General features: G+C 43.2%; 2 protein-coding genes across 5 annotated transcripts in view; one reads left to right on the top strand and one right to left on the bottom strand.

Annotated features, from left to right (window-relative positions):
- Positions 1 to 24,040, bottom strand: part of MED31 (mediator complex subunit 31) — a 127,251-nt gene that overhangs the window by 57,026 nt on the left and 46,185 nt on the right. Inside the window, exon 2 of the mRNA XM_067104794.1 lies at positions 8,164 to 8,286. Coding sequence (XP_066960895.1) covers positions 8,164 to 8,200 — 37 coding nt within the window. The 5' untranslated portion in view covers positions 8,201 to 8,286. The remainder of the gene's footprint in view (positions 1 to 8,163; positions 8,287 to 24,040) is intronic.
- LOC136839123 (uncharacterized) overlaps positions 7,282 to 24,040 on the top strand; it is a 55,865-nt gene continuing 39,106 nt past the window's right edge. For 2 of the 4 annotated variants that reach the window (XM_067104787.1, XM_067104785.1), the window contains exons 1-2: positions 7,282 to 7,391; positions 18,770 to 18,977. In XM_067104787.1, the coding sequence (XP_066960888.1) occupies positions 18,776 to 18,977 (202 nt within the window). In that variant the 5' untranslated portion in view covers positions 7,282 to 7,391; positions 18,770 to 18,775. Of the gene's footprint in view, positions 7,392 to 7,411; positions 7,558 to 18,769; positions 18,978 to 24,040 lie in introns of those variants that run through there. The other 2 variants (XM_067104784.1, XM_067104786.1) reach the window with 2 other exon arrangements.

The following is a 24,040-nucleotide window of genomic DNA, read 5'->3' as shown; positions in this document are numbered from 1 at the left end:
CCCAATAACTGAGTAGTTAATATAATTTTTCAGTCGATCAATAACAACTGGTATTATTATATGATTTCCTGGCGTATCTAAAAAAAATTACTGGATTCTCAATATAGTTAGTTTCCTGGAATAACCTCAGAATAACTGAACTGGGTTAATCATATAACTCTCTAGTAGAATTACAAAATAAATTAGCTGGCAATGTAATTTCCTGGTAGCTGCAAATTTACAGGACTGACTATAATTTCCAGGCAGTTGCTAAATAATTGGGTTGACTAAAATTTCCTGGTAGTTGTCAAATAATTGGGTTGACTAAAATTTCCTAATAGTTAAAACTAATTGGGGCTGCAATATAATTCCTGGTAGTTACAAACTAACTGAGACAATATGATTTCCTAGTAGTTACAAAATAATTGATCTGACTATAATTTCCCAGTAGTGATAGACTAAGTGGGACTACAATATAATTTCCTGGTAACTGCAAAATAACTGGTCTGCTAATAATTCTCTAGTAGTAACAAACTAATAGCGATTATAATATAACTTCCTGGGAGCTGCAAAATATCTGGTCTGACTATAGTGTCCCGATAGCTGCAGACAAACTGGGACTACAATATAATTCCCCGGTATTTTCAAAATAATTGTGGTGATCATAAATCCCTGGTCGAGAGAAAATACAATAAAGAGATGAAAATTGGTCTATGCCTTTCACAAACACGTTTCAGTTGTTAAAATATGCTGCACTTTATTGCCTGGTGTTCAGTCACTGAGGTCATTAAAAACATTTATTCCGAACATCTCCCTCTCTGCCCTGATGGTTTCTACGGCATCACTGGGACCCATTACCACTCACACCAGGACACTCATTTATGTCGCAGAGGTCCAAGAATGTTGAAGTCAATGAAGATTCGAAGGAAAATAAGCCAAGAAATTTTATTTTCTTTCTTCCGATTAATTTTTATTTGATTATAAAACCGATGTCGTAACTACCGAGGCTACTAGCGACTTTACCTTTTGGTAAGAGAGAGAGAGAGAGAGAGAGAGAGAGAGAGAGAGAGAGAGAGAGAGAGAGAGAGAGAGAGTCATTTGGCAGAGGCATTTGCTTTAGGCAAAATGCTGCAGAATGCCTCTGCATTACCATTACATTCGTTAACCATTATATAGTCATCCTTAGCTGAGGGGAGAGAGAAAGGGATGGGTTGGGGGGGCGGACCCTTGCAAAGTGATTTTTCGTGAGGACAATATGCTGTTACATTCCGTAATAAAACCTATACTACGTCAGACTTTTTCGTTTTAAGCAGTTTAGAATCCATAGAAAAAATATTTCTTTTTGACAGAGAGAGAGAGAGAGAGAGAGAGAGAGAGAGAGAGAGAGAGAGAGAGAGAGAGAGGGGCAGCATTGCTAATTTGATTTTCCATGATGGGAATATCTTGTTACATTCTGTAAGTATTGAGAGAGAGAGAGAGAGAGAGAGAGAGAGAGAGAGAGAGAGAGAGAGAGAGAGCATGCATGGCACTGCCTTCATGGAAATACCGGGGCCGGCTGGCAATCGCTGCTCGAGAGCTAATCAATCAATATTTCAGGAGATGCATAAAACATCCGGTGGCCTCTCAAGGGGGGAGGGGGGTCGCCTCCTTGCCATCTAAATTCATAGGGATCACAGTTCTCTGTCTCTCTCCCTGTCTCAGGAAGAAACACTGCATCTGTGTATGTTGAACTGCTTACAAATGTAACAAGATATTCGCATCATAAAAAATCAATTTGGCAATGGTTTTGCTCTCTCTCTCTCTCTCTCTCTCTCTCAGTATTCCTGGTTCTTATTGGGTACAGGATGTCAGACCATCACGTCGTGTGAGTTAGTAGCAGGACAGACAAGCATACTGATCAATAGGATAGAAGAATAGACAGCAAAATTCAAGGATGCAACTCGGTCAAAAATTCAATGGACATTCTCTCTCTCTCTCTCTCTCTCTCTCTCTCTCTCTCTCTCTCTCTGGTCTCTCTTATGGTCTCTCTCTCTCTCTCCTTTTCTTTGGTATGGATTATGGTAAGATATTTTAACCTGTTCCTTTCTCTCTCTCTCTCTCTCTCTCTCTCTCTCTCTCTCAGAAAGAAGCACTGTAACTATGTATTCTAAACTATATTTTACGTAAATCTTCCTCATTATCATCTCTTCTCATAACGAGAAATCAGTTGGGCAATGCAGCTCTCTCTCTCTCTCTCTCTCTCTCTCTCTCTCTCTCTCTCTCTCTCTCTCTCTCTCTCTCTCTCAGAAACAAACTGTGGAAGCTCTCTGTACTAGAGGCTCATCCAGTATTCATCATTTACCAACTGTAAAAGTATTTAATAAAGCTTTCTTTTCCATATAACGTTTGTATTGAACGAAAATTCAAATTGGGTCATTTTCACTAACACACAAATTAGTTTTTGGGATAAATCCCATATTCTCTCTTTATTTCTTGGACCCATAATTCGATTTCCTACCCCCTGTGATTCCTACCACGTGAGATTTCATTTTTTGTTCCGGAATCAAGACTGTTTTAAGAAAAATATCATTACAAATGAAACAAGTAAAAAATGCGCCGAAGTTTCTTCGGCGCAATCGAATGGCTCTACCTTTCGGTGGTCTCGGTATAATACTGTATGAGCCTCGGCCCATGAAACTTTAACCACGGCCCGGTGGTGGCTAGTCCTATATCTTTGCCAGACGCACGATTATGACTAACTTTAACCTTAAATAAAAATAAAAACTACTGAGGCTAGAGGACTGCAATTTGGTATGTTTGATGATTGGAGGGCGGATGATCAACATACCAATTTGCAGCCCTCTAGCCTCAGTAGTTTTTAAGATCTGAGGGCGGACAGAAAAAGTGCGGACGGACAGACAAAGCCGGCACAATAGTTTTCTTTTACCGAAAACTAAAATCGGAACTGTTTTTACCCAACTTTTACTGGAACAAATGATTCGTATAAATGACAGAATAATATGTAATGCATATTGAATAGAATATATTATTTGTTGTTGGGTATATTAACAAGCTAACACACTCCATTAGTTGTAAATTACTATGTCAATAAATCTACAATAAATAAAATAATAGTGGTGAAGTAAATAATTGGTTTTAAGCTTATCTTACAGATTACGCGCACGCGTGTGTTCAGCTCTTTGCACATGAAGAAGACATCGTTTACGGCAAGAAAATATATAATTGTTTATATTGGTTGGTATAAATAATGACAGTTTATGTGGTATTCAATATCTGCGGTAAACGAATGCCAAGAAATTGTGAAACACCCAAATATTCCAACATTTTTAAGCGTGGACCTCTTTCCTGCCTTGGGAAATCAAGTGTGTGTGTGTGTGTGTGTGTGTGTGTGTGTGTGTGTGTGTGTGTGCACTTTCGCGTTTTCTTTTCTTAACGATCATTTCATTCTGTTATCCCATTTTTTCTAAAAATCCTACTTATTATTATTATTATTATTATTATTATTATTATTATTATTATTATTATTATTATTATTATTATTATTCAAGAGGTGAAACCTATTCATATGGAACAAACCTACAGGGGTCATTGACCTGAAATTATTATTATTATTATTATTATATTATTATTATTATTATTATTATTATTATTATTATTATTATTATTATTATTATTCAGAAGATGAACCCTATTCATAGGAACAAACTCACCAAACGGAGCCACGGACTTAAAATTCAAGCTTCCAAAAAATATTAGGGTGTTCATATGAAATAAGTAACAGATGGTAATAAGAAACACAGAAAGAAAGATAAGTTATCTGAAAAGGTAAAAAGTTGACTATTTCAGTCATCCGTCTGTTACCACCTGTTCATCATCACTTATTCAACCGGTTTTTTTTTCATTACTCTGCTTGACATTCACCTTCTCTTTCACTCGCTCCTCTCTCTCTTCTGTCTGTGTTACCTTCTGTTACTTCTTTCGAATGAACACTATACAATTCTTTGGAAACTTAAATTTCAAGTCAGTGGCACCTTTGGTGGGCGGTTCCACATGAACAGGGGTTTGTCTTCTGAATAATAATAATAATAATAATAATAATAATAATAATAATAATAATAATAATAATAATAATAATAATAATTTCACGTCATTGGCCTCTGCGGGCTTGTTAAATATGAACAGGGGTTTATGTTCTGAATAATAATAATAATAATAATAATAATAATAATAATACTTTCACGTCAATGGCCCAATGTGGGCTTGTTCCATATGAACAGGTTTTGTCTTCTAAATAATAATAATAATAATAATAATAATAATAATAATAATAATAATAATAATAATAATAATAATAATAATAATGATAACAATATGCCAACGAACTTGACGAAGAAAGCAAGAGCTGTGGACATCGCCCCCTCACAAAAAATACAACATCTGCTATATTCTGACACCCATCCTGCGTTCCTTGTATTCTGTATAAATAATTACACTTCTAGTCTTCGCGTTTGTAGGTCAGGGCACAATAATCACATGTATGATATTCCCGACGCCGAAGCAAAATACACACCGCCACTTTCTCTTTTCTTAATGAGTACCGCGACCTTGTTTGCTGCCCTGGTAGGCCTAGCAGTGGGTCCTGTGCAAGCCATGTGACCAGGTAGATGGACGGAGGGATGATTGCTGGACAGGTAAGTAGGATGGTTTCTTGTTTGTCATTTTTTTATAAGTTGTATTTCAAGAGAGATCTTTCACATTCACAATTGATCCTTGATCCCCTTTTCCTGCCGAGAGCAACCAGATTCTCTGAACAGCACCATCACTATGCAGTAAATGTGCCTCGCTGTCGAACTTATCAGTTCCAGAGGTCCTTTGTTCCTCACACCGTTGGACTGTGGAACAGCCTCCCTTCAGAGGATGTCGTGCAACTGGAACTTCAGAAGTTCAAGCGAAGATGCAATGCATTACTACCCTCATACTATCCTCCTTGCATTTTAATACATTTTTATCTATCTATTAATTTATTATCTATCTATTTATTAATTTATTTTTTTCTTTTTTAATAAGTGGGATCTCTTCTTTCCGTGTTTCCCTGTACCTCCTCTTACTTCTTCCTAATGAACACCATATTCTTTAGAAGCTTGAATTTCAAGTCAGTGGCCCCTGTGGTGGGCTTGTTCCATATGAATGGGTTTCATCTTCCGAATAATAATAATAATAATAATAATAATAATAATAATAATAATAATAATAATAATAATAGACAGACAGATGGCAGGTGACAGGGCATATGGAGGGCGTGGTCACAAAAAATGGAACACGCGGAGATACTTTACCATGTGCCCATTGGTCATGATACTCGCCTCTTCAACGAGAGAGCTGAGGTTTAATTCATATGTGCCTCCCTTCACCCGTAGAGTGAATCAAGTACCTGGTTGTTGGTCGAATGTGGGGTCACAGCTGGGATAGTGAATGGCATCCCCCCAAAAAAAAACTGGGTGAGCAAAAGGTGAAAGGAAAATGTTGAAACTGTTAAGATTGACTGTTCGCATAGGATGTGTGGCGCAGGAAAAAATAAAAGGATAAGGAATGTGAAATTTTGTAGAATTAGTAAAAGGTGAGAGGGTGGATCAATATTTTGAGATGGTGTGTTCATGTGGAGAAAATGGAAGATGAAAGCTAGTGAAAACCATGTATAATTAGAAAGTGTTGGGAGGACAGAGGTACCAGAGGAGCTTTATATATATATATATATATATATATATATATATATATATATATATATATATATATATATATATAAATATATATATATATATATATAAAGACCGATGGGAGATTATTGTAGTCAAGGGAAAACAGACGCAAAAAGAGACTTCCAGTTTGCCGGAAAAGCGAGAAAAACGATCACTGAACTATAGGTTCCTACAATTACTGGTTTCCATACGTGTTTATTTTAGGCTTTTAAACATGGCAGATATGATATTTAGACGCAGTTCTAAAGAATTCATACAGGTAGACAATAGAGCAAATAATAATAATAATAATAATAATAATAATAATAATAATAATAATAATAATAATAATAATAATAATAATAATTAAAAGCCACGGTAGTGTTAATTCTCGATATTATAGTCTCGTTACAGGGTCGTCTTGTTTCAATGACAATAATAATAAATACAACAGTGAAAAGTAATCATTCTTCACCTGGCAAAATAAGTACTGGAATGTGAGGGTTCGATGTGCTGTTGATTAGCTATCTTGGGTGCTGCCATATACAGACTTATACTGAAAAAAATCTTAGACACCAAAAAGACTTGATCACTTAAGGTTCTTTGCAGCGTCCCTTCGGCCCCTAGCTGCAACCCCTTTCGTTCCTTTTACTATAACTCTGTTCATATTCTCTTTATTCCCTCTGACTTTCCACCCTCTCCTAACAACCGTTTCATGGTGCAGCTGCGAGGTTTTCCTCGTTACACCTTTAAAACCTGTCGACTATCAATTTCCCCTCTCAGCGCTGAATGACCTCATAGGTCCTTTCGCTTGGCATTGGTCCAAAATTCTAACATTCTGCATATTCCATTCCATTCCAAGAAATCTCGACGGTGAATACAGCTCATAATTAAAAGCAAAATGAACTCAGCTATGCCATCAACCTCTCTCGCTAACATGTCGCTTGAATATTATATTTATTCAGTGGAATCTGATACCTTTGGCAACGAACGAACCTACGAATGCGAAGTTCTTGTTTACGAATATATTTTTTTTTAGTTATTTGGATTAAAATTTAACACTTGGAGAGTTAATTAATAGGTTTCTAAATTCAAAAATGACTTTGAACTTCGTAGTGGATGACTCATTGGAGAGAGAGAGAGAGAGAGAGAGAGAGAGAGAGAGAGAGAGAGAGAGAGAGAGAGAGAGAGAGAGAGAGAGAGAGAGAGATCCATTTTTAATCTCACTGTTTTGAATATCGACAGAGAGACGTAATGCAATCAGTCAATCAATTGGCTTGCGTGCAGGTGATTACCAGCCCACTTCTCCTTCCCCCCGCTACAATCACTCCCCCACAAAGGCACAGACACAATCACTCATCTCCCTACGACAAAATACAGCAACATTCCGACTGCTTGCAGATTATTACCAGAACATTTCCACCCCTCCCCACTTCAATCACCCCTCCCTAAAACAGACCCATAAACGCATACACCAGCACAAACAATCACCCATCACCCCTACGGACGTACGTACGTACAAAATATACAACAACAATCCTGCTGTTGGCAGACCTGTTCCGGGCGTGTTGTTTAGGAGTGAAGGTTGGCACGCCCGAATCAAATATGGCGGAGCACCAGTTAAGTGTCTTGTGTGACGCAAAGCTACATGTCATTTCCTCGGGTTTTACGTGTTAGGTGGGTTGTTTTCGCGAGTTGTTTGTGCGTTGGTGAACATTCAGTGTGAAATGAGTTGTTTTGCGAACGCGCTTATGTGTGTTGTGGGTAAATATGTCCGTGTGTTTTTGTGCATATCGTCGTCTTCTCCTCCTCCTCCTTCACAGCTGACCAAGACTGGATGGTGGTAATGGTAGCTTTAGATTTACCAATATCCTCTAAGCTAATTTCTAATTCATTGTAAATAACGAATTTCGGTTATAATGAGACTCGCTATAATGCGTTGTACACGGTGAAATTATTGTGAACACGGTATATACTTCACCTATCAAAATAAGGGGAACACCTTTCTGTCAATAGGTCAAAAAGGATCACGATTAATATATTTAAAATTAGATTTACCAATATATTCTTTAAAATAATTTCCATTCATTGCAAATAACGAATTTCGGTTACGATGAGACACTGTAATGTCTTAGATGTAGTGAATTTATAGTGGAAATGGTGTATATTTTACATATTACTTAGTTGGTTACAAGGGGGACATCTTTCTGTCAATTGGTCGAAAGGATTAGGATATTTTTTAATTAAGATTTACCAGTTTCCTTCAAGATAATTTCTAATTCATTATAGTTAAAGAAATTTTGTTATAATGAGATCCACTAAGCCTGTAATGCCTATGCATATTTTACCATTACTTAGGCCTACTTGAAATTACATGAACACTTTTGTTAACTGACTAAGAAAAGGATTGAAATTAATATATTAAAAAAAATCATGTATCCTTACATACCCAAATGAGGATTAGATATAATCCTTACTCTTGACATATTCTTAAGAAGGCTTCAGATGTAATTTCTGAGACAGCCTAACATCGTGGCTTAGGGAAGACTGTCAGCACTCAAAACAATTTGTCCTGAAACAGACAAAATTTCATCGTATTTAACATTTGTTTTAGTTACAAATTCTTGGTTAACCCACTACAATTCTCCCCATTGAGTCTAACTGTACCTTGGGACCTCTATAGGGAACTGATGTGGGGGAAAGGGGAAAATTATAATGATGAATGACAGGTAATGGTGCACAGCCTAACCTAAGTCATCAGGTCCTGCCTAGGACGCTTCGCCATTAATTCACAAAACAAAATCATTCTGCTATGTTCGTTAGGAGGCTATCTTAGACTAGAGCCATCTGAGAAGATAGATTGTATGTGTTATTATTATTATTGAGAAGATAAACCCTATTCATATGGAACAAGTCCACCACAGGGGCCATTGCCTTGAAATTTAAGCTCCAAAGAATATGATATTCATTTGAAAGAAGTAACAGAAGTTAATGGGCAATACAAAAAGAGGTCAGTTAGAAAAACAGATAAATCAACAAGTTAATAAATAAATAAAAATGTTAGTAAATTATTAAAATACAAATTGAATTGTATTTGGATAAACACGTTGCATCTTTGCTTGAACTTCTGAAGTTCCAGTTGTACAACATCCTCAGGGAGACTGTTCCACAGTACAGCGGTTTAAGGAATGAATGACCTCTGGAACTAAGAAGCTAAAATGATTTGTGATTGTTAAAACTCCAATACTTTCTTTTTCTGGACTAAACTGTACCAAGTGAAATAAGTGACACCAACTGATGGATTTTCTTCTCCTTGTGATACATAGCGTATTCTAGTACTGTAGATGTTTTAATATTTTTGTTTTCAGATTTTTTATGGATGTTTTGTTAACTGGTCGTGACATTAAACAACAGTTGGTATACATTATTTTAAGCATGTTTAGAATGATAAACAGGGTAGAATGCAGCGTAAGGGTCACAAATAACTGAGACTCCCCAGCCAGTTTAGTGCGGCATCTGAGGTTAGGTTAGGTTAAGGTAAGTCTGGTTAGGTCATATTTCCTCTGAAATGCATACTACAGAAATGTCTACTAAGCCTACAATATCCCTGACCCTCTACCCTGCATTCACTCCAAAAACAAAGTCGGAATAACCAGTACCGCAGTCTCTCAGTACTAAGCATGGCAAGGTGAGAGGTTATATTTTAAGTGATGTAAGATAAAAATTTATTATTTACAAATAGGCTGAGATCAACAGTATGAGTAAATGTACAGGATAGGGCCGCATGAAGATATTGTCTATTAAGGTGATTTCTTGACTGGAGAATAAAGAAAACGGTGTGTACAATGCAGCACAGTTGAGATAATTAGAGAAATTTACCGTCTATTGTTTACATTTTCAATTTCAAACAACACTAAAGTAATTTTTGTACTCTTCTGCAGTTAGCAGAGCATGGAGTACTAAAGTATTTATAGTTATAAAATTTTCGTTAAATATCCAAACTTCAAGGAATGAAATTTGTATTACTGTATTTACAATATATGATGCCTCCAGTCTCAAAATATAGAAAATTGGATACCTAGTGGTTAGAGGGAATTGGTGGTGGTAATCTGTGACCAGATCACATGTAGCCATTCTATCCGTGAATATTTAATATCTCTGAAATTCATTGTTTTTCATAATAGCAGACTTTACAGAAAATTAAACCACATAGCAAATTAAAGCATGAAACCCATCATTGAGGAGGAGCGTCACACCGAAGCAATTATATCTCACCTTCAAATTGATTACGTTCATTTGGTCCATGGATTCCAAATGGATATCCCACATGGCCCAATTCCTGTAGGTTCTGCAGACAATACTTGTTGATGTTTAAGCTTCAACAAACACCAAGTGCTAAGTTGTGGAAATTATTCAGTAAAGAAACTTACCGTATGCAGTAAATGAACTTTTAAAAGCTACAAATAAGTAGCTAAAATTAAAATTCAAGTTTTATTATGAAAGACACTACCTTTGTACCAACCCCAGTAGAGTTTAGTTTTATTTTTCTGGTTAAACTGCCAAAAAAGAGACCATGCAGGGGAGGTAGTGCTATCAGTGCACCTCACATGGTGCATTGTTGGCATTACTTAAGGTTCTGTGTAGCATCCCTTCGGCCCCTAGCTGCAACCTCTTTCATTCCTATTACTGTACCTCTGTTCATATTCGCTGTCTTCCATCTTATTTTACTTTCCACTCTCCCCTAATAATTGTTTCATAACGCAGCTGCTGTTTTCCTCCTGTTGCACCTTTAAAACCTTTTCACTGTGTTTCCCTTTCAGCGCTGAATGACTCCAAGGTCCTGGAGATTGGTCTTTGTCCTAAATTTGATATTCCATACAATTCCATGATGACGTAGCCTCATGAGCTATAATGTCTCCTTAGTTTTTCATTACCAAGTACAGTCCAGATTTTGGTGTACAGACACCACCCTACTTACCAAAGAGTTAAGTTCCAGATGGCTGTTAGTATGTTGAATTGTTTGTAAGTTGGTTACTGTACCCTTCATGCCTGTTTAAGTAAAGTATGATATAAAATCAATACAGTACTGTAAGTTTCTCATCCTAAGACAAACTACTGTGCACTGTATGTACAGGACGGGCACGCAAAACAAAATTGTTCTGACACGATATACAAACCGTCGGTCCTTTACATTAGGAATTACTTTCAGCGAAGCTGGAAACAACCATTGAACTTTCGAACAATGTGGTTAGGCAGTTAACTACCATCCGGGAGGTGGGAGTACCACCTGCCCGGATGTAAACATTCCAATTTGCTTTTGGCTGTCGTGCGCTGCAGACGTGTTTCTCGCTGTCTGGCCTGACTGCTGTTGAGCTGTTTTCCTGGTGGGATCTTTCTTGTTGTTTGTCATGAATGTTGATAAGCCTCGTTGTTGGAGGGCTTGATTTCCCGTCTGTCTGGCGCTCCTGTGACCACCCACGTTGTGGCCACTTCCACCATGTCAACAGTCACCATGACACCCTTTGCCAAGCTACCTGTGACTGTTGCCTCGCACCTGGGCACCCAGATATCAGCCATGCCTGCCTCACTCCATGCCATGCTGCTGCCACCTGGCTAGTATGGTTACTTCGTCGGTGCCTTACATCATGGTGCCTACCCCTGCTGTTCCTGACCTATGCTCGTTCCTGACTCCGGTACCGGCTCCTGGATTTCCTGACTCTCGGCCCAGCCTGGCTCCTGCTCCTGCTCCACCCGTGCCCTCTACCCATATCCCGGCTCCTGGCTTACCTGGCTTCTGCGCTACTCCGCCCACCCCGGTAATTGCTGGCCTGATCACTGACATCTCTGCTGCTCCCTCCTGGATGGGGGACCTGACCACCATCCTGAAGAAGATGACGAAGAAGAGGTCTAGGAAGGTGTCGTCGTCTTCACTGTCCTCGTCGTCTGCTACCTCTTCTTCTTCCGAGGCTCCCTGGCCAAAGAAGAAAAGGCTGTCTCCCCCCCCCATGAAGTCTTGCCCTGAGACTTCTAAGGGACTGCCTCCTTCCGCAGGGAAGGCAGTGGGATCTCTCGTCGGCTCTTCCCGGTCCGCCGGCCTGGGAACCAATTCGTTGACCCCCAGGTCAGTTGTCTCAGGAGCCAAGGGCGTGCAGACCTCAGTCTGCACTCCCGTTGCCATGCCGAAGAAGTCTGCTTCTAAGGCTGGCACTGTCGGACACTCGTTTGCAAGCTGCGCTGAGTACCAGGTCTCTAAGGAGACCCGAGTACCCCAGTCTGGTACTGGAGAGACCTCTCTGTGTACCAACTCAAGCACAAGACAGGAGAAAGAGTCCGGACAAGCAGGTGTCCCGACTCTTCCTGCTGGTGCTTCCACAGGTGCCAAGCAAGGTTCCTGGGAAGGTGCTACGGCCTCTCGAGTCCGGACACCTGGCGAGACGGAGAAGAGGTTTCCTGCTCAGTCTTCTCGTGAGGTTTCAGCCTCGAAGAAGTTTGGGTCCCGTCTAGAGGACAGCGCAAGTTCTTGCCAGCCAGCCGCGTGTTCGACTCTGCCCAGTCCACGGCCACATTCCCGTGGCCAGCCTGGCTTAATGGAGCCGAGCGCCCGGCTCGACTTGCATGAACAGCTCTGCTTTCCTTGGGACAATGCTTTGCCAAGGCAAAAGCGCTCTCCTCGACCCAAGTTGCTGTCATCACTGCAGGTTGGTGACCGCTCTCAGCCTGCTACTCCTGTTGGTTCTGCCAGCAAGACCGGCGGGGGTGCCCAATCCTCCTCGCCTGTCCCCTCAACCTCCTGGGCTCCCCTTAGGAGGTACGATTCAGACAGGAGGAACTCCGGGTCTGTTGTCTCCCCAGTGTTTGACCGTGGGGGCTTACGTTCCTGGCTCGGTTCTTGGATCGACCAGATCGTAAGTGAAGCAGACAGATTAGGAACGTAAGCTGAAAATTTTTGTAGGGAAAATCAAAGAAAATCTGAAGAACTTCAAAATTAACTGGAATTGCTGCAGATCTCTCCCACGTGGTGCAGGAAGGATGCCAGGGGTCTGCCGAGGTTGTCCCTCCTGCGGGAAGAATAGATTGGGAGGACCACACCCTGGAAGGACTCAAGGGTCCTCTTCCCCAGGACTTGGACACCCCTGAGATACAGAGGACCTTTGCAGAGGTACTTGCGCCAATTCGTTAGCATAATGACCTTGGGAAAGGGACCGCGGTCTCATCTGTGGATTGTTCTTCACACCTCGAAACCTTCTGGGGTCCAAAAAAGGAACCCAAGGTTTCGGTGTGGCTGCCGTGGTCCACGCTTGCTGAGGGAGTTCTCAACCAAGTGAATAGTCTTGTGGCTGGTCAAGACAATTCACTTCGTTCGAACTGCTTGGACAAGCTACTGCCCCCTCCTCTCTGCCCCGACAGAATAGATTCTACACGCCCTCAGAAGGGCCATTGCTGCCTAAGCAGGCTGACCCAGACCTGGTTTGTCTAGGCCTGGGTCTCTTGTTGCAGCAACTTACTGCGGAGGTCTCTTTTGCAGCAACCCTTGAAGCTACTGCTGTGGCAGCTTTCCAGGCAGTCTCCTGGTTGGATCTGTGGTCATTCACAGTATCCAAAGTGGCAGCTTCCTCAGGTGCTATCGTACCCGGGAGGACTCTGCTTTCAGGAGACTGTGCCAGTCTGGAGGTAGAGCCATCTCCTACCTCGCCCACCAGATGGCAAACCTGTGGGCCAACCTGGTTCTTAAGCAGAGAGACACTGTTCTTTCTTGCTTCGCCAGGTCTGTGGGACCTGAGTCGGCAATGACCCTGTGGAACGGGCTGTTGCAGGGTTCTGCCTCTCTCTTCCCTGGAGAGTTGGTAGATGCTGTGGTAGACAAGCGTCGGGCTGATGACAGCGACTCCCTTGTTCACCAGGCAATGGCTAAGACCTTCGGGTTTTCGCATTCCACTGCGGCCCAGCCTTCGGGCCAGGCTAACACTTCCTCAGCCCCTAAGAAGTCCTGGTGGGCTTTTGTGCCCCTTTCAGCTTTCTTTCCAGTCTGATAAAGGGGGCAAGGGGAAGAAGAAGAAGAAGGGGAAATGCTAGGGGCGGCATTCCCCGACTGCTGCCGAAGGTGGGGGGTGCCTATCAAGCCACTGGGCAATGTGGCAGTGATATGGAGCCGAGACCTGGATAGTGGATGCCCTTTGGGAGGGATATCTACTAGCCTTTGAATCTCGGCTACCCCTCACCATCACACTGGTCCATCTCCGCACCTATGTTCATGGATCTCCGAAGGACATCGCACTAATGCAAGAAGTGCAAGTTATGCTGAGCAAAGGTGCTGTAGAAGTCGTGTTGGATCGGTCCCCAGGCTTTTACAGCCGAATCTTTCTCGTAGAGAAACCCATGGGGGGTTGGAGACCGGTCATAGACCTCTCTCCCCTGAATCGTTTCATTTCCCAGACTTGGTTCACAATGAAGACGGCGTGATCCGTGCTCACCTCCATCAGGGAGAATGACTTCATGCTTACGGTGGTCTTGAAGAATGCGTATTTTCAAATACCCATTCACCCGTCCTCTCATAAGTACCTCTGCTTTATTCTCAGGGAGATGGTCTTCCAATTCAGGGCACTCTGTTTTGGGCTCTCAACCGCTCACCCAAGTGTTCATGAGAGTGTTTTTTCTGGTGTCAGCTTGGGCCTATTCGTACGGGATACGTCTACTTAGGTATCTCGACGACTGGCTAGTCCTGGGAGTTCCCGCTCGCGGTTGCTACAGGACAGGGATCGTCTCCTCGAGTTTTGCCGCGATCTTGGGATCATAGTAAATCTCGAGAAGTCAGATCTCAACCCCAGGCAAAGGATAAAGTACCTGGGCATGCTGATAGATACGGTAGCAGCGAAAGTCTTTCCCTCCGACTCTCATATCAGCAGGTTTAGGAAGGCGGCACAACTGCTTCTGTCTCAACAGGAACAGCCAGCTCGGCAATGGCAAGTCGTCATTGGTCACCTGTCATCGTTGGAGAAGCTGGTTCCTCATGGGTGTCTTCACTTTAGGGTTCTACCATGAAGACTGAAGGAGTATTGGTCCCAGTCCCAAAACCCCAAGTCCTTTCTCATTCCTCTTTCTGAGGAGGTGAGAGAGGACCTAGATTGGTGGATGGACGACAGGAACCTCTTAGTAGAAGTATGCCTGCATACTCCCCCTCTGGACATGCTTCTGTTTTCGGATGCATCGACCAAGGGATGGGGCGCGCACCTGGAGGAGTTGCTGACTTCGGTTGTGTGTCACTGAGACGACAAGCACCTTCACATCAATATCCTGGAACTCAAGGCAGCATTCCTAGCTCTCCAAGAGTTCCAGGATCGAGTGATGGGACACTCCATGGTACTTATGAGCGACAATACCACGGTAGTGGCATACGTCAACAAGCAGGGGGTCTAGTATCCCTCCTGTTTCACCAGTTGACAATGCAGGTGCATGAGTGGGTTCTGGCTCACTCAGTAGAGCTATCAGCCTGGTACATTCCAGGCAAGATGAATGTAGTGGCAGACAAGCTCAGCCGCCAGAATCAGGTGATCGGAACACCTTCACCCGGAAGTCGCGGAAAGGTTGTTCGACCTGTGGGGGCGTCCAGTCATCGATTTGTTTGCCACCTGGCACAACAGAAAACTTCAGGTCTTCTGCTCAGTCGTGCCGAACCCATGGGCCGCTGCGGGGGACGCGTTCCAACATCCGTGGGACAATCTCAAGTCTACACCTTTCCTCCGTTCTGTCTGATCCACAAAGTGATCAACCGAGTGATGATCACTCCGAATCTCAGAATGATTCTGGTGACACCCAAATGGACTCAGGCAGTTTGGTATCCCAACCTGCTAGCTTTCCTTTCCAAGGCACTGAGAGAGATCCCCAGCCCACCCTGCTGTGTCAGCCCCACATCGAGTGGTATCACCTGGCAGTGTAGTCCCTGTTTCTTCACGGCTGGAGGTTATCCACCATCTCCTGCGAGCGAGAGGCTTTTCGCGTCGTGCAGCAACAGAGATGGCTGGATACCTCAGTCGATCCTCCGCAGCAGTATACCAGGGAAAGTGGTCTGTCTTCTATGGTTGGTGTCATGGACAGGGTATCTCTGGTTTGAGCTACTGTTCAGTTCAGCAGGTCGCGGACTTCCTCGTCTTACTTCATCGAGAGAAGCTTCTCTCCGTTTCAGCTGTAAAAGGCTATCAGGCCACACTCGGCCTAGTCTTGCAGCTGAAAGGGGTAGATATCTCCTCATAATTTGGGATATCTACTGATGAGAAGTTTCAAGAGGTCTTGCCCACCCAGGGACCTAAGGCCCCCTGCATGGGATGTGACTCTGATTCTAAGGAGCCTGACTTGTGCACCGTACGAGCCTTCTGAGAATCGTCAGACAGGGATCTGACCCTCAAGACCGTCTTCTTGCTTGCCCTGGCATCGGTGAAGAGGGTGGTGAACTTGACGGACTTTCCTTCGGTGTTAAACACTTGAGGGGATGGGGATCAGTTACGCTTGATTTTGTCCCGGACTTTGTAGCGAAGACTCAGAATCCATCAGTCCCTGACGCTTGGTTCGAGTCCTTCACAATCCCCTCCCCAGTGGACTTTGTTGGCAGTGACCCAGATGAGAGGCTACTGTGTCCTGTTAGAGTGCTGCGGCACTACCTAAAGAGGACTCACCATCTCCGGCCTCAGAGTCGACGACTCTTTGTTAGCGCTGGTTCAACCAAGAAAAAGTGTCCAAGAACACGATCTCTTTCTGGCTTCGAGAGACGATAAGGAGAGCGTATTCTGCTGCTGGAGAAGACGACACCGGTACGCTTAGTCCGAGAGCTCACGAAGTCCACAGCATTGCTCCATCCCTTGCATTCCAGAAGAACCTGTCGGTCCCACAGGTTTTGAAGGCGGAGGGTGTGGTCCCAACAGACCACCTTCACTTCCTTCTACCTTCGGGATGTTGCCCACAAGTCCTTGGACCTTTTTCCTCAGGTCCTGTGGTGGCTGCTCAACAAGTTGTGTAGCTTACCTGGCTCCTCTAACAGGACAGGTTGCGTCTTACCTAAGATGTACAGTTGTGATTGGGAGAATGAATGTGGAGTGACTGGCCTCTCTTCCTTCTCCTCATCTTGATTCTCTACCTACGGGCAGAGAGCAGACATGCCATTACATGCTGGATCTGGCAGTCGATGCAGGTAAGCACTCAACTAGAACTTCAGTTTTATTTCCTTTCAGGATCATAGAAGCAACCCTGCTCCTTCCTCTAGCAAGGGGAGGAAGGAGACCGTGACTATAAGACAAACCCAATGCTTGTATTTGCTCTAATGTAACCGACTATCAAGGTTCTTCCTCTTCTACTTTGCTTGAACTGATGTTTCCTCATTCATGCAAAGGGACCCAGAAGTCTGACAATTGATCTCGCGTTTCGTACAACCCGATCATTTTTGTCAGAGGCAGTTTTCCCTTCCTTGCTCTTTCGACCAGGAAGGGAACACAAGGTGTGGCGAACTCCAGTCAGTTCATAGAGACTCACTCTGATTCCTTCCTCCAACCAGTGAGTCTTCCTAATGTAAAGGACTGACGGTTTGTATATCGTGTTGGAACAAATCACAATTCTTTAAAGTAAGTTGCATTTTTCCTAACCATAAAAACCTGAGGTCCTTTACATTACATTTCATGCCCACCTCATGCCACCCCTCAAGGCAAATTGGAATGTTTACATCCGGGCAGGCGGTACTCCCACCTCCCAGACAGTAGTTAACTGCCTAACCACCTTGTTCGAAAGTTCAACGGTCGTTTCCAGCTTTGCTGAAAGTAATTCCTAATATAAAGGACCTCAGGTTTGTATAGTTAGGAAAAATACAATTTACTTTCAATAGAAAATTGTGATTTTGAACTTATGGGTGGCAAAGGGAGCACTGAACACAGCTTCAGTTTGCGATCCCATTTGTTTCTCTGTAGGGGAGTGGTGCCATCAGTGCACCTCATGCGGTGCACTGTAGGCAGTACTTAAGGTTTGTTGAAACTTCAACAAGAGAGAGTGTACTTTTCCACAAGTTGTGGTCTAGTTTTATGTGTTCTTTCTAAATTTACGTAAAGTGGAAATGCATATTATGTAGAAGAAGGATATCATGTTTGTTGTGTTTGTATTTAGTTGTGAAAAGCATTGTGTTTGGCTATTTCGTGTATTTAATTGTAGTATAAATGTAATACTGTGTAGTGCTTAAGTACTGTACCAGTTACCGGCTGTTTGTTGGTTTGGTTGTTAGTTGAACATTTTGTGTTGGTCGGCGACGGTCATGAAGGCAGTCTCGTTACAGCTTTGGTGCAGTGTAGCTGTATCTAGGAAGGACTCAGGAAATCCACTGAAGGATTCCTTTTCATCTTAACATTCATTTAGGGAGATTTCCTTTTGGAGATATGCATATCTAAATGTAAAGAGAATTTCTTGGAGTGTGCTTTGGATGAGGGTTACCAAATAAAGGTTGTGCTCACGCCAATCCCTATCTCAATTCAGGGTAAGAATATCGAATGCGCCATTTAAACTAACAGTAAGTTTGTGCCATTTATGTCGTGGATGATATACACAATGCAATATGGTTTTGACTGTGAATTAGAATAATATAGTTGAATTAACGTGGGTGTCATAGCATAAAACTTAGGCTACGATTAGGTTAGTACATTTCAAACCGTTTAGGCTATACAATCACTTTATGATTTGAAATGCTATACACTACATATTCTGAACGAGTTGGAATAAGATTCTTTGCAGCATCCCTTCAGCCCCTTTCATTCTTTTTACTGTACCTCCAGTCACATCCTTTTTTCCATCTTACTTTCCACCCTCTTCTAACAACTGTTTCTTAGTGCAACTGTGAGCTTTTCCTCCTGTTACACCTTCGTAACCTCTTGCTGTCAATTTTCTTTTCAGCAGTGAATGACCTTGTGGATCCCAGAGCTTGGCATTTGGCCTAAATTCTATACTCCATTCGATCCTGTTTGTTTGTATCTCCGAATGTTTGTGAGTTGAATTAAGTAGGGTGGTGTCTGTAATGCGTTTCAACATTTCAGGTCACCATGGACAGCACTGGAGGGTGTGGTCCAGGAGACGGGGAAGAGAGAAAACCAGACCTGAGCGCGAGACAAGATCAACCAGTTGCTACTGCTGCTGCTGCTGCTGCTGCTGCTGCTGCTGCTGCTACTACTTCTGCCGCCAAGCTTTCAAAAGTTTCTTCTTTTGATAAGGAACCTTCTAAAAACACTGACAAATTACTGACAGGTTTGTTCATTGCCAGATGGTCATGTTAGAACTTTTATTATTAAAGAATATAGTTGTTGGTAAAAAGCATTTAGAATTGCCAAGGATTTTTTTTTCTGTCATTATTATTATTATTATTATTATTATTATTATTATTATTATTATTATTATTATTATATTTAGAAGATGAAACCTATTCATATGGAACAAGCCCACAGGAGCCATTGACTTGAAATTCAAGCTTCCAAAGAATATGGAAGTAAGAGACGGTAAAGGGAAATACAAAAAGAAAAGATCTCACATATTGTAAAGAAAAATAAATAAATAAATAAATAGACAAAAATATAATAAAATGCAAGAAAAGCATTAGGGTAGTGATGCATTGCATCTTTGCTTGAACTTCTGAAGTTTAAATTGCACGACATCCCCAGGGAGACTGTTATCCCCAGGGAGACTGTTTCAAAGATGAATGGTGTGAGGAATAAAGGACCTCAGGAACTGAGTAGTTCAACAACAACACACATAATATTTGGGCTACCAAAAAAATCCAATTTTTTATAAGTGACTTACCAAGTAATTACATAGCTTACGTTTCTAGTATCAGCAGCTAAAATTTGAAATTCGCTGTAGAAATTCTTTTGTTTTGGTGTAAGTATCTAACCCCGCCCACTTTCGGGGAAGAGGAACAACTGAACAAATGGTATATATTAATTTGATTCTGCTGGCTTAGGATGTACGTTTTGAGCAGAAGCTGGATTTGGAACTCAATACTTTGCTGATTTTTGGTTGTATCTTGATCAGTGATGTATTTTTTGCTTTCAGCAATTAGATAGATAGGTTTTTATCAAAACCTTGGAATTTCTCGGAATTGACTTCTTGATTGTGACTTTGTACTTTAATTCTTGACTTGTTTAGCGATGATGACAGACACAAGTACAAGTAGCATGTGGTATTGCAGCAAAGGCTTTAATACGAGATTAACCTCTACTAAATATGATTCTCATACTTTGTGCACGAATTGCAGGGGCCAGGTTTGTTCAATAGCTAAACCATACACTGAGTGTGAGGGTTGGGATCCAAAACAGTGGAAAATTTTGAGTTCTCATCAATCAAAGCTAGAGAGGGATAGGAAGAGATAAGCGACCATGAAGCATGACAAGACTGCAGCTAGTCAGGAATCTGCTAGGTCTTTTGTGGAATGTACCTATTGTATCTTTGCCTGTACAGTAATTTCTCCCGTACCCACCTCTTCAGTTGTACCACCTGATCCTTTACCCAGCTCTCTTGCTCCCGACCCCAATGCCACTGCCAGTCTGGAGTCTAATTTCGATCGTAAGTTTGATTTACTAGTGAACACAGTGGCTCAGGTAGGGGCTTCAGTACGTTCCTTGATGGAACATGAAGTTAGTGATAAAAGTGAAGTGTTAGTGGAGGAGTTGGCTTCCCATCCCACTGATTCTTTTAGGCGAAGGTCCCTGGCATACTCCCCCAAACCTGGGAGAAGCCATACTGGAGGCCTAAGGGAGGTTGGCAGGGTCTGCCCATGGGTAGTCAGCCCCTCAGTCGCACCTGTTGTAAAGTCCCAGGTGACAACAGTGCATGACAGGTATTGGAAAGGCGTCTTTTCGGAGGCTCACCATCTTTCTTCTAGTTCAGAAGCTTCCAGCCCTGAACAGAGGTGCCAGTGGCGCTTCAGTGATGTGTCAGGACCACTGGAAAGGTCTGTGGCGGATGTGTCTTGCTCGCATCAGGTGCCATGCATGAAGGTGACGTTCGCCGTTGCAAGCGCCCAGTGGCGCTAGTTAGCTCAATAGTGTCAGAGCACTTGTCTCCAGAACCTTCTCCCGATGTTTCTAAATGCAAGCGTCTAGTTGCGCCAGTTGGCACAGCAGAGCATTTTTCACCTGCTCCTTCCCTCGATGCTTCAAGGCACAAGTGCCAATTAGTGCAGCAGCTCCTGAGTGCCAATCAGCTTCCGAGCTTCCAGCAACTCCTGAGCACCCATTGGCGCCCGAGCTTCCTTTGGCGCCAAAGCAGTCAGTGGCTGTCAAGCGCTCAGTGTCTCTCGAGTGACCAATGACTGCCGAGCAGCTGCAAGCTTCCGAGTGCCCGTTAGCCCCCACTCGCTTGGAGAATCTTCACCATGTAGTGTCGTCCCATTATCCTGACTCTTCTTCTAAGCGCCCGGTGCCAGGTCATTCACTAACAGCGCCGCCTCTTCTGCAGTAAGCTTCGACGTCATCGTGTCTGGATCCATCTCTTGCTCCTATTCAGCAGCATCTTGATGACATTTTAGGATTTTTAAAGAAACCCTCCTCGTCTGTGAAACCTGCTTAAGGTTTGTCGTTGTCTCCGGTCTCTTCAGTTGAGGAGGATGTGGATAAGGAGCTAGAAGATTCCCCTCCTTCTGCTTATGCTGCACTGTTGCCGTTTCTTCTAAGCAACTTTCCTATCTTTTTCTCTCCGGCTGCTCCGTCTTCGCCTGCGTCAGCCTTTCAGATGAGTGGTCTTCCGAGCAAGTCTTCTAAGTTACCTAAGATGGTGCTATCCACCTCTGCAAGGAAAGCACTGAGCAAAGTTGAAACTTGGCGTTTGAACAAAAGGAAGAAAGGGAAGGCTTGTTTCAGTTATCCCCCTACAAGGCTGTTGAACAAAAGGTATCAGTGTTATGCCACTGGAGAAGCTCCTTCCTTGGGGGTCCCTGTCTCCTCCCAGGGGGACTTATCCAGTCTGATTGACTCTTCCCATAGGTCAGCCTTTTCAGCAGCCAAGATAATGTTCTCCGCAGCCAAACTCAACCATTTGCTGAAGAACATGTTTAAGATTTTTGAAGTGGTCATTTTTTAGACTGGACGGTAGGTGCTCTAGTGCGTAAGATTCAGGAACACCCTAAGGCACCGTTGGATTTATCTTCAGATCATCTTGGAGTGCTCTCTCCTATGTGGATATGGTGATCAGAGACAGTTCTCATGAATTGGCCTCTCTCTATACCATGGGAATTTTAAAGGAGCTTTGCTGCTCTTATACCTCGAAGGGAGTCACCACAGCTCAAAAATGTGCCCTTCTCTTCTCCCCTCTGGTATGTGAGTTGTTGTTCCCACAGAGAGTGGTGAATAATATTGCTTCAGTTTACAAAAGAAGTCGACACTAGATCTTTTGGTACATTCCTCAAGGCTTCCTAAGGAGCTTCCACCATTTAGCTCCAAGACATCCTCTCCTCTGGAGCCCTTTTTGTGGGAACAAGCGAAGGGCTCAACCAGGAGGTTGTACAGATGTGCTTTTCACCCCGTGTTAGATCAAGAATTCTTCATCCAAGTCTTGAGCTAAGAAATAAACCAAGTGTCTTCTATGCCCAGTAGGTGCCAGGCTCCTCCTCTTTTGGGAGATTTGGAAGGAGAAAGGGCCAGAACAATGGGTAGTGGAGGTTCTCAGGTTCAGCTACTCAATCTCATTCACAGATCAACCTCCCTTAGTCAGGAAGCCCATCAGTTCAACTGCCTTCGTAGGCTCAAATGTTTTCCAGCTCTCGCAGAGGAAGTTCACTCCCTCCTCAAGAAGAGGGCAGTAGAGGTAGTCAAGATCCGAGCTCAAGGGTTCTACAATTGGCTGTTTGTAGTCCCCAAGGCTACAGGAGGATGGAGACTGGTTCTGGATGTAAGCGCACTGAGCGACTTTGTTCTCAAGTCAAAGTTTCATATGGAGATGAATCGCTCCATTCTTCCTGCTATTCGTCAGAGAGACTGAATGGTCTCAACAGATATGCAAGATGCGTACTTCGACATCCCCATGCACCCGGATTCAAGGAAGTACCTAAGATTTGTATTTCAGGACCAAATCTTCCAATTTTGAGCTCTATGATTTGGATTAACAACAGCCCCTCAAGTTTTTACACGGGTTCTGGCCCCCCTGGCATCTTGGCTTTATCTCATGGGGATAAGCCTCTCTCTTTACTTAGACGATTGGCTCTTTTGCTCCCCGATGAATGAACAATGTGCGAAGGACCTTCAGAAAACTCTTCTGTTAACCCATGATTTCGGATTGTTGGTCAATCATCAGACGTCTCAGCTGACTCCTTCACAGGAAATAGTTTATTTGGGGATGGCTCTGAAATCTCTTCTTTTCGGGCTTTTCCAGCCCCAAAGAGAGTAGAGTCCTGTCTACGGACAATAGACGAGTTTCTTTCCCTTCAGAGCTGCTTGGCCAACAAATGGATGAGTCTCCTTGGGATGCTGGCCTCAATAGAACAGTTTGTTTCACTGGGGAGGCTTTATATGAGAGTACTTCCATTCTTCCTCAGAGCCAGCTGGGACAGAAAAAGGCAACCAGACACTTGCATGTTTCTGGTGACCCAGAACATCAAGAAACACCTGCTTTGGTGCCGGTCAGAAAGCAGGTTGTTAGTAGGGATGTCCCTTTCACCCCAGAACCCTGGCCTAAGCTTCTTTGCCGACGCATTGGACTTGGGCTGGGGCGCTCTCCTGGGAGACAGGGAAGTCTCCAGGTCATGGTCGCATGATCAAAAGGAACTACACATAAATGTGAGGGAACTAAAATGTATGACAAAACCATAGCAGTTAATTCGGACAACACAACAGCCTTGTTGCACATGAGCAAGCATGGAGGAACCCATTCTTTTTCGCTCTGCGAAGCAGCGAGGGATCTGCTTCTCTGGGCCGACCAGAACCGGACGAGAATTATGACAAGATTTGTCCAGGGGAAACTAAATGTGCGGGTAGGTCAGCTGTGCCGAGGGAGTCAAGTCGTTCCCATGGAGTGGACTCTACATCCTTTAGCCTGCTTGGCCCTGTGGAGACTGTGGGGGAGACCAACTCTGGACCTCTTTGCGACGACCAAAAACCATCGTCTCCCTCTTTTTTGTTCACCAGTCCCAGATCTGTTGGCATGGGCGAAGGACACAATGCTTCAGGACTGGCCCAACAAGGAACTTTATGCCTTCCCTCCCTTCAGAATGATATGAGAGGTGTTGAAAAAACTCCAGTCCCACCAGAACGTGTTGATGATTTGGATTGCTCCATTTTGGCCTCTGAAGGAATGGTTTCCAGACCTCATGGGTCTTTTGGTAG

The sequence above is a fragment of the Macrobrachium rosenbergii genome, chromosome 6, assembly GCF_040412425.1.
Source record: "Macrobrachium rosenbergii isolate ZJJX-2024 chromosome 6, ASM4041242v1, whole genome shotgun sequence".
In the NCBI taxonomy this organism is placed as follows: Eukaryota; Metazoa; Arthropoda; class Malacostraca; order Decapoda; family Palaemonidae; genus Macrobrachium; species Macrobrachium rosenbergii.
This window is presented reverse-complemented; position numbering and strand designations above follow the sequence as displayed.